General features: G+C 37.1%; 1 protein-coding gene across 2 annotated transcripts in view; it reads left to right on the forward strand.

Annotated features, from left to right (window-relative positions):
• LOC107098974 (GDNF family receptor alpha-1-like) overlaps positions 1-11,054 on the forward strand; it is a 37,524-nt gene extending 26,470 nt beyond the window's left edge. For both annotated transcript variants that reach the window (XM_015396889.1, XM_015396890.1), the window contains 3 exons: positions 2,405-2,598; positions 7,030-7,077; positions 9,646-11,054. In XM_015396889.1, coding sequence (XP_015252375.1) covers positions 2,405-2,598; positions 7,030-7,077; positions 9,646-9,786 — 383 coding nt within the window. In that variant the 3' untranslated portion in view covers positions 9,787-11,054. The remainder of the gene's footprint in view (positions 1-2,404; positions 2,599-7,029; positions 7,078-9,645) is intronic.
• Positions 11,055-11,538: the final 484 nt, after the last annotated feature.

Below are 11,538 nucleotides of genomic sequence, written 5' to 3' on the forward strand. Positions count from 1 at the left end.
TGCCACTAACCTCATCAAGTAACACACACAAAAATATTTGACCCAAGCTTTAACATTTATGTCATTTTATTGCATAACTAATTCAATCTGGAGAGACTCACACAGAGAAAAGCTGCAAATATTTAAATTTATTTGTACAGGTTACACCTGATTTCTATCTAAGGAAATCCAGCTGATTGCGAGGATACATTGACTCTCCGAAGGGGGCCTGGACACTGGTGGTGGAATAAGCCAGAGGGAGAGTGGGATTGAGAATAATCTGAGAATGATGGAGGAGATGGGGATATTGAAAGATGATTAGCTTCGGAAAAGATGCAGCCCCCGAGTTGATTGGCTGGAGCTGAAGGAGGAACATCGCAGGTGGTTCAGGTGAAGCTTATGAGTCTTCCAGATTGAATTTTCATTTGGCTTTATTTCCCACTTACTTTTTTTTACAATAATTTTAACACAAACCTCATAAATAAACCTTACATGATTCATATATTGTATATTAAAGATTATTTATTTAAAATACATAAGGTTTATGTATTTTGTTTTAGTAAAATATACTTACTTAAAATTAATACTAATTAGTGTACAGTATTTAACTCAAATACATGATTTATTGATTAAAATGGTAACTGATTATTATGCAGTTAGGACAATAAACTTTATGTATTAAAAATGAATACACTTATACATATTAATTTCACATGAGTATATTTTAATGTTTCAAATTTAATAAGCTTTATTATACAAGTATTGTATTATACAGTAATACGAATCATGCAAGGTTTATTTATTGGGTTTGTGTTAAAATAATCTAAAAAAAAATAGTAATTTTTAAAATGTTATTGAGGGCAGTGGCAGCCTAGTGGTTAGGGCATTGCGCTTGGAATCCTGAGGTTGTGAGTTTGAGCCCCACTCCCACAGACTGCCATTCTGGGTCCCTGAGCAATACTCTTAACCCCACACTGCTCCCTGGGCGCCGCACAATGGCGGCCCACTGCTTGCCAAGGGGATGGGTTAAATGCAGAGTACATTTCATTGCTCTGTGCTTGTGACAGTGCAATGACAATAATAAAAAAAAAAAAGCTGGGGGAAAAAAAGGAATTGGGAATTAGTTATATAATAAAATTAAATAAATCTTACAATTTGATAAAAATATTTTTGTGAGTGTGTGTAAAACATTTCACAGTCTTTATTGTAGCTGAGTTTTCTTTAACCGTAATTTCCATAATTAAAATAAAATCCTGTAACTGTGTTTGAGTGCCGGACACAAATAATGGGGTTGAAAGCCTGATCAGATCAAAAATGTTTTATGAAAACTTTTCAGACTGAAGATTCTTATCCAATTAGTTCAGATCGGAAAGAGATTTTTTTTTTTCTGATTGCCATTCCGATTGCCTTCCATGCCCACACTCATTCAGATGTTTGGAGTAAAATAATCTCCACTGCGCATGTGTGAAACATCAGCGTGACGTTTTTCCAACGTTTTCACTGAAAATTAGACAGTTCTACGCATGATTTAATGATTTAATTTGTCTAACGCTTCATACTTGTACACTTCCCTCATGATTGGATCATTTCATTTAGTGTCCATGCAAATAGAGATTTTAAATGTTTGATGAACCAACATTTAGATCAAATCAGGGAAAACCTAAACTTAGATACTGAATGCAGCTCAGCTTTCTTTTCATTGAGGCAAAACGCCTGTTAATTGTTTTTAACTTTTTTTCAACCCGAATCGAGTCAAATATGGGACATTTTGTCAATTTGTGGAACAGTAGGAAAGAAGTGAAAAAATTTTGCAATCCCACACAAATCTAGACATCTGGCAGAAAACTACACACAACATTCCCAGGTTTAAACACGACAATGGCAGGATTATGCTGTGGGGACACTCTTTAGAAATGATGTGAAGAAGGATAAAGCTATAGTACGTTTCAAAATGGCGATCAAGATTAGCATTAGAGGAGTTAGAATAACTTTGTTGATGTTAGAATGAAAGATGGGCAAAGCTGATAAAGACATCATTTAAAAAGTATGTCTAGTATTGACAATTTTTATCATTTAAAACACTTTGAACACTTTCGATGCAATAATGCATCGCATCCACTTCACAATTATGGTCTATTTTATGTTGGTCCATAACATCAGATCCTAACAGAGTACTTTAAAAGGCATGTATGTTAATGTAAAAGAGGTGTAATTACCTAATATTTACCCCTAACCCTGGGATTATTAAATCTTGTGTAAGTTTTTGTTTGCAGCTTTTATTTTTTCATATTAATTGACTTTTTAAGTGGACAACTAGATATTGTCTGAGCAACTATACATGACCCATATTTTGCCAAACATCCGTGGTGTCTTCTGTTTATTCCATTTAGGAAATCAATCTGATCAATTCTTTGTTCCTGTTTAGGCAATGCTATTCAGGCGTTTGGTAATGGTACTGATGTTGGAGTGTGGCAACCTCAACCCCCCATTCAACCCACTATAGAGGCAAGCATCACTCGCAGGGGTAAAGGTTGGACAAACAGTGTTTTGGACGAGCTGAAAGATGTGAATCACCTGGGTGCCAATAGTGACTCATATCATATCTGTGGAACCTTGCAGGTGAGATTTGATGAGTCCTCTGACATCTAACATTTTGTTTTTCATATTTTACTATCATATTTTTGGCATAATAGTTTAAACTAAGATTCAGATGAAAATAATTTTTTTACTGAAAACATTAAAAGTCAAGTTGCTTATTTACCCAGGCTATATACTTTGTGTTTTGTGTAAACCTTTAAAAGTTTGAAAAGAAAATGTCTGGCCCTAACTTCCGACCTTAGGAGGTCACTGAGAAAACCATTCAGAGCTTCAGTGTGATTGTCAGATGTCTGAATCTGTCACTGTGATAGATCAGGGAGGGTTTTATGACGGCATGCGCAGAATCCCCCCTCCTGGGCAGAAAGTGGATATGTCAATGTGGAGTCACATTTTCTGAAGCTGTCATGTCAAAGCTAATTGGATGCCTCAGTAACCTCAGAAATGGCCTAAAGGTTCAGTCTGTTTGTGACAATGTTAGTTTGCAAGCAGGAATAGAAGCCACAGAATTTTTCCCACAATAATAGAAGGTTGATGGTTGACTTCTCTCTTAATGGGTTCTTTGCATGTTTCATTTCAAAGATCCTTAAATTTGCAAACTTTAACTTTCTGAATTCTCAGTAGCAATTAAACACAAGTACATATACCAAAGCTTATTATGAATTACCACAGACTTTAGTAAAAGTGGTCATGATTTTATTATGGAAATTCAAACCAGATCTGTTTGCATGAATAAATGCTGTAACAAACAGATCTATTTCAGAAAGAAGCCTGGATGTGATGTTATGCTGATATCTGCTAACCCCTCACTGTAATTAAAGAGACATTGTGTACAATTTTACTGAAAATTTTCTTTAAAATAGCCTTTTATTCGACTCTTTAGGACTAAAACATGATTTGATGAGCAGACTGACACCTCAGTAGTTCAACGCCGATGAATCTATAAGCCTGTAGCCTATTTTTACTTTGGGTTGGAAGTTCCCACGCTGTTTGTAAGGTGTGATGTCATGCGTGTCCATGTTAAATGGCTCCTTGAAAAAACAATCAAAGCATTATATTCAAGATGGATTTTGTTGATACTCAAAAGCGACCGGTATCCAGCTCAACTCAGACACCTATGGCACTTCCACATAAGTTAAAAAAAAAAAAACAAAAAAGAAACACCCCTGTCAAGTATCGGCATGTGCTACGAGAACGAGCAGAAGAGTGCTGCAGTTCTATGTTTTGGCCAGAGGTGGCAGTATCATTAGAAAACTCTGCAATGCCTCTTTAAATCACATTTGCTTCTATGTTTTCTTTTGTTTAGTCCTTTAACAGTAAATGACAGGAAGTAAACAGAAGCTAAAGTACTTCACACCAGAGAAATGTAAGAATGACTGATGATAGGCAGATCCTTGAACGCTAACATTCTTGCTAGAAGTGCGAGAGATCAAAGAACACCAATCAATGCCGTAACGACACAACAATAGGCCACTAAGCAACGTTATCTGGGTGGGCCCCATATGAAGTACAACGCCACATCTCCCTATGCTATTGGTGTCGTGTTTAAACAGCTCACCATCGTGTTGAAATCTGCCATGTCTTGGGGTATAAAAAAGATCCGATCAGACAGACTAGAATCACGTGGGTAAAACAGGAATTTTTCGCACCATTACATCTGCAAAGACACGTCTTAGTCCGCAATTTCGTAGGGGGCCTACCAGAAGTCAGTGACGGGGCCCCTAAGCAACTGCAGTCTCTGCTTAGCGATATTTATCCATTGACACCAAATGCTTATATAATTAGTTTTTTTCAACTTTTAACATTTTCTTTTTGATTTGGGATTGCCTACTTTGAAGGTGCAGAAGTTATTCACTGTACTGCTATGTAATTAGCAATTAACTGAATAGAAAGCATTATTTTATTTTGTGCTATTTTATAGGTAGAGAAGATACCTCCTAGTTTTGGACTTACTCAAATTTTGTTAAATATTTGCCTCGTAGGGTAACGTGCAGTTAAAAGATAAAGAAAAATAGTAACTTGTAACCATTTTTTTGTCTTTGTGTTCAGTGAGTGGTCTTATTATTAAAGCTGGGAAATTAAATTTAGCTATTTTGTTGTTGTTTTATTTACTAAAACCATGACCCAAATCAGACGTCTTGTTAATTCAATTCAAATCAGTTTATTTCTATAGCGCCAATTCACAACACATGTCATCTGAAGGCACTTTACAGTTCACCAGATCATACACTTAAATTGATTCAAAGTTTTCTATTTAAGGAAAACCAGTTTATTGCATCGACTCATTGACTCGGATTCAATCCCTCACACTAAGCATGCTTGTAGCGATGGTGGAGAGGAAAAGCTCTCTTTTAACAGGAAGAAACCTCCAGCAGAACCAGGCTCAGTGTGAATGGCCATCTTGTTAGTGTACAGTATACACCTAAAAACTGAGTTGTACTTTTCATATTATTACAATTATTTCTGTTCCATTACGACTGTCTCTGTCATCACAGCTGGTAGATTATTTCAACTACATAACTAAAGCCTAAAAGGGTTTATTGTAATTCATATATTGTAATTTTTCCTCAAACCAAACACATTTAGTCAAACACCAATGGAAAATTTGAATATGAGTTTGCAGCCACAGTTAAACCACTTAAAGGTGATAGTAATTTTCTATTGCCCAAATAGGACTGATTCAAACACACTTTAAAATTTCTCTGTGCAGTGCTGTTATTACCGATGAAGTACAGCTTTTACACCAAGACACAATGGATCTTGTAAGCTTATATATACCTCTTCTAATGCCAGGATTTTATTATATAGAAAAGAGAGATCAGAATAAATCAATTCAAGCTGCAGTGATTTAAAATATTTCAGTCAGATAACATTTTATGAGGCTAAAATACACTTTATGTTGAGATGCTTTTTTTATTTGTTTTATTAAGAACCATCTAAGTAACTGTCAGCTGTGATCCAAAAAAAAAAATAAAAATTTGGAGGGGCCTAATATTTAATGCTAGAGTTCCTCCTGGGCTGTCGGCAGGTTGTCATCTGCCTCTGATAGACGTGGTGAACCTTTGCAAGATTGAATGGGTAATTATTACCGGTTCAAGGTGCCTGATGCTGATAGATTCCTCGCAAAGAAGACTGAAGGCTGATATTGAGTGAAAAGATCAAAGTGAAGGATTGGAAAGATTATTGCACTTTCTTCTCTTCCGACAAATTCTAATGAGAAATCTTGGGGGGAAAAAAGGTGAAAAAGTTTAAAAATGAGTTTTAATGGTATAAAATTTATTTGGCAATCGTAAATTGGATTTAAACTGAAGCATAAACACTTTTGAGATGCATTGCATCAACTAGTTTCTGTGGCAATATCATTTTATTTGTGACTTGTGTTAAACTGCTTATAATCCACTTCCTCCCCTTTGGAGAGAATTTGGCCCCCCCATCAACAAACTCCTGATATCTGCAATTTTCTTCTGATAAATACTTTGGGGCTTTATATTTCTTATAAATGAGATCATATCACAGAGCCTCCTTTAACCGAAACAATCTATCACATTGGCTTTTAATAGCGATAATATGATTTATCACCAGTAAAACATCCTTTAGGAAGAAAGACCTCCAATGGAGCAATTTATCATTCTTCTCCATATCCCTGGTTTGTAGGATTCTCTCTGCTTAAAAATCACAGCATGTTTATTTTGTTTCCAAACACCACTGATCCCCTTATCATTTTCTGCACCAAAACACTGTATCTTTGTGGTTTATTATACTTTATCTATTTGTATGTGTAAATGCATTTTTTTTTTTATCTTAGGAAACAAATTTGAGTAAGTTTTAATATGTAACCTTGAGCTACAGTATAGCATGAACAGTCAGGGGGAAATGAACCAATAGATTACACCAGAAGTTTTTAAGGGGATAAAACGGTCTTTGGTTGTGTGGAGGTTTGAAGAGGACCCAAATACAGAAGTGGAAGCTGAAGGGGTTTCTTGTAGATTTATTAATCCAAAAGGTGGCAACTGAGGCAAAAATCCAAAGATGACAAAATACAGAAAGCCAAAATCCAGGAGACATTAGGGAAAACACATGAGGGGCAAAGAAACGACGAGGAACCAGCAAACACTACATGAAGAGGAGGGGTTTATATGGCAGACAGAACAAAGGCTGGGGTAATCAACTGATTGGGAGCAGGTGTGGACAGAAGAAGCTAGAAGGAGACTGACACAAAAGGGGGAACAGAGGGTGAACAAGAAATACATAGAATTCAAACACAACCAGAAAACATCACAAAATTGAAATGAAACATATAAAAACTCGAAAAGAAAACTCAAGCAGAACTAAAAAGTGCACATAACCAACTTTTTTTTTATTTCTCTTATTCAGACAGAAGAAAACTTAATAAAAGAAGATCAAATAAACTAATGTAATGTCTTTCTTGTTCCTTTCTTCTTTTTCTGTCCAAAGGTTCAAAATCTGGTCTCAAATCAAACAGCCAATGCAGCTTTTTGTCCGGTAAGGCTTGTTCTATTAAGTACTTTAAAGTTTTGTTCTTCCTATCAAACAAAAAATATTTTGGTCCTCGTTTTTTCTAAAAAATTCTAGAGTTTACCTGTAAAGACATAGTTGCTTTCTGACATCCTACATTTAGAGTTTAATTTGCTCCTTCCCAAGTTGTGTTTAAAAAAATATGACGTACCTTGAAATTGTTTTTTTTTTATTTTATTTTTTTTTTATCATAGACTGACACAAAGTAATGCACTGATTTAAATTAGAAGGAAAATGTTATTTGTTTTTTTATAGGTAAAAATCTGAAATGTTTGGCATGCATTTGTATTCATACCATCTAAATAAATGCTTCCTTAAAACCAACTTTTGCTGCTGTTTCAGCAACAAGTATATCAGCCTTGATTAAGGTTAGTTTCCCTGGCTTATAAAAGCTGGCCAGCCAGACTCACTTACACGGGGTGTAATGGTGGGCTCACACTTGACTCTATGGCTACGTTCTCACTGCAGACCTTAATGCTCAATTTCCGATTTTTTTGGTGAAATCCGATTTTTTTGCTGTTCTTACAACATCATACAACACAATGCATTCATACAACCTAAGTGCCCCGCATGCGCAGTAGAGGACGCAATGACTTCACAGTAAGTAAACATTGATGGTGGTGCTGGAGAACATCTAGCAATCTTTTACATCTTTCCAAGATGGTTAAACATAAATACTACTCTCCGCGTTATTGTCCAACATTGTTGTTGTTTTTCTTGCCACTTCTGCGTAACAAGAAGCAGAAGAGTGACCACTGTCTGGTATTAATGACATTCAGGTCGGATGGATGCGACCTGGCTGTTCAGACACAGGTCGCATTTGAAAAGATCAGATTCATATCGGATTCAGGACCAACTAGCTAAGCGGCCTGGGTCACATTTGAATAAATCGGATCTGAGTTGTTCAGACTGTCATGTAAAGATAAGATAAAGGTCGCATATAGGCAAATAAATCGGATTTGGGTCACTTCAGGCTGCGGTGTGAAGGTAGCCTTAGAGGTGTCTCTGAGGGCACCATAGGGAACACCTGTGAATACATTCATCGGCTCATTACGCTTGACGCACGGACTTTCCGCGCGGAAAATTAGCCGCCTGTCACCGCGTCTGCAGCATTTATACTCGGGTTTCCCTTGGTTCTGGCCGGTTCTGGGCGGGCGTGTTCAGCACAAGGTGTAAGCAGACACCATCACACTACATGAGGAAGTAGAAAACCCAGCCGTTTACAACTTTATCAAAGCCTCTACATGTTGTTCAAAAAGGACAGTCATTTATTTCCTGGAGTTTTTCCACAATGTGTTGATCTTGGTGATATTTATGGGCTAAATCATGAGATGTCTGTAGATGTTTACATTTGCGAACCCTCGCCAGCGGGAGATGCTGCTCGCTCACTATGTTTTTAGCACAGCTCTGTCCACATAGGTACAAATTTTCCTTGGTGCTCCGTGCAGAAATTTGTCCGTGTGGAGGGGTGTGGAGACCCAAAATTAGGTAATTTTGGCGAGCGGACCGCTTTGACCTTGCGGATGCGTCAAGCATAAATCAAGCTTCAACAGCCACGGTGCAGTGCAGGTGCGATAATAAGGTGCTGAAGTCTTTCCACAACAACGAAGTTTAGCCAGACGCAGCAGCAGTCTCTGCATCAAGCTCCTGAACCATAGATACAGATAGACCCCGCATCATCAGATGAGAGGTGTACCAACAGAGCGGCCATCTTGGGTCAGACCAAGCTGCTTTCAGAGACAATACCAATCAATGGAGGCTAACCCTACTTTATGACTTTAGACACTCTAAACCCGCTGAACTCTCAACTGATTTCCAGTGAATTTGGCTGACTGAAAGCAAGAACGTTTCACTGGTTACATGTAGGGTGACCAGACGTCCTCTTTTTCCCAGACATGTCCTACTTTTCATACCTTAAAGAATGTCCAGGGGGAATTTCAAAATCGCCCGGGATTTTGGTCTACTACAGTGCAGCAGAACCGAACCCTGAGCTCCGTGGTGAAGTTGGTCTGAAGTTGGATATTGGATATTCAAGCTTCGTGGAGTCAGCGGGATCTAGCAAACCGTTGATCTGACTGAGGGACTCCGATGTTGGCCAGCGTCTCTCTGCTGCTCCCTCCTCCCGCATGCGATGGTGCAGTGAGGCACCATCAACAAATATCTTTGAACCAAGCACTCTTGAGAAGCAAGAATAAATAAATTCCTTATCTTAAGGTTAAGTGCCTGTAACTGGGTTTATCCACCTGAACTGTGTATCTTTTTAGCTCCTCCAGTTTAATGGCTTCAAAAAAGAGGTGTATCAGAGTAGAGGGAATTAAATACCAATGCATGTCAAAGTAAAACAAAAAAAACATTCTTACATTACAATCATACCTCTATTTTGTGTTGGTTTGCCAAATAAAATCCAAATAAAGTCTATAGAGCTTTATGGTTGTAATGCAAAGCATTGTTGATACTTTTGAAAATGCTATAAGTAAATGTCATAAACTTAAATTCAATGTGTAACTGACAGAACACTGGGATCTTTTCTCTTAGAACCATCAGCTGGATGAGTCCGGTGCTTCGAATGCCATCGCTGGAAGCTCACCCACCAGGCAGAGCCACTTGCATCCCTCCATCTTAGCCATTGCCCTGGCCTCCACAACAATACAGCTCAAAGGTTTCTTGTCTCTGTAGGAGCGGAGAGCGGATGGTCAACCTTCTGATCTTAAAAAAGCAGTCCACTTCATTTCAATTTACTCACAGAACTGGAACTTTTTTCTGAAACAGCCACTCGTGGATCAGATTTGTGGATGACTGTCACTGAGATGTCAGCTCATTTGCCTTCCAAAGCCCGGTGGAAGTAATTTGCAAAGACCTTGACTAAAAAAGATGACTCAAGCCTTGCATATTTGACTGAGTGATGTGCCAAACAGGTGAAAACTGCTTCAAGCATGAAGTCATGCCCTCTTTGCTTAAAATGTCGAAGTTAAGGGCAAATGGAAAGCTAAACGTGTGGAAAGAAAATAGACATATAACAAATTTCATAGATGCATTGAGTGAATTATAATTAAGGTCATTCAAAGGTTAGTTTTGTCTGAAAATCTCCTGACGTCAAAGACCCATCTACCAAATAATAGGTTACAACTTCTTCCACGTTTGGCATTAAGTGTAGAGCAGCTCTGTAGATCTGGTCATCAAGGTTGTTTGTGGCTTTCATCATCTCACTTTGTACATAGAATATACAGGTGCAAATACTGTTAGCTTGTAAAGAATATTGTCTGTAATATTTTGAGAGTGTAAATTAGAACAGGTGACTGAGGTCCCTCAGCTTTACCCAGCCTTGTTGTTATTTATGAAGTGTGTTGAAATGTGCTTCTTATCTCCTGTGGTTACAGGTTTTACTTCATTGTGTGAATATATTTTGATGGAAAACGCATCATTTGGCTTAAATATTGAAGCATTTTTAAAAGTACTGCAAAGAGTCTAAAAAAAAGTATTTTATGGCTAAGAAAGTCAATTGGTTTGTGAGTCTCATCCAGACACCCGAGGACCGGACAGTTCTGTTTTTCTCCATGTAATTATTTTTTTTTTCTGAATAGCAAGAGAACAAGGGTTTGGATAATAAACAATGTGTAAATACCAGCGACCAGCGTCAATGTCAAAAGACAAACGCCATCGGACATTAATTGCCAACAATTAGTGTTGGTCTGAATGGAGGGAAAGATCAAAACACATTCTTAGTTTGTACTTAGGAGCTTGAATTAATACTGCCTTTCAAAGAATGTACAACACAATAAAGGCAAGTTTTTGAACATCTTTAGCGTTTCTAAAAATGCAGTGTGTATGTTGTAATTACTTAAAGAGTGATTTTGTTGACATCAGAACAGTTTATCTATAATAAACCGATCCAAGTTAGAAGTTCAGAATGTTGTATTCGGTATTATAAGGTGCTGTAAAACATTGTATTTTAAAATACCGTTAACTTGTAAACATTTTATCATGTTAAAAGTACAAACTTTTATTCTGACTTACTCTATTGGGAGTTTTTGTGAAAGACCAACAAAAAGGAGTGAAGTTGAAAAAAATATATATATAGTTATCTAACAGCTTCCCTAGGGTGACCATATTTTCGTTTTGAAAAACCAGGACACCTTGGAGCGGGGGGCGGCGGCAGGGTATTTCTGTTCCCATGCATAGGCCTAGGTAATCCTACAATAACATGATATTAACAGTTGATTTACAGTATTAAAAATGCTTTTCAGTAAAAGTCAACAGCAATAACTCCAATAACAAATGATAATTTTATTCAAAATGTATTTATTAAAAATGCTTAACAATTAAAGTCAACAGCAATAACTCCAATAACAAATGATAATTTTATTCAAAATGTATTTATTAAAAATGCTTAACAATTAAAGTCAACAGCAATAACTCCAATAACAAATG

The sequence above is a fragment of the Cyprinodon variegatus genome, unplaced genomic scaffold (assembly GCF_000732505.1).
Source record: "Cyprinodon variegatus isolate N-32 unplaced genomic scaffold, C_variegatus-1.0 Scaffold828, whole genome shotgun sequence".
Lineage (NCBI taxonomy): Eukaryota > Metazoa > Chordata > Actinopteri > Cyprinodontiformes > Cyprinodontidae > Cyprinodon > Cyprinodon variegatus.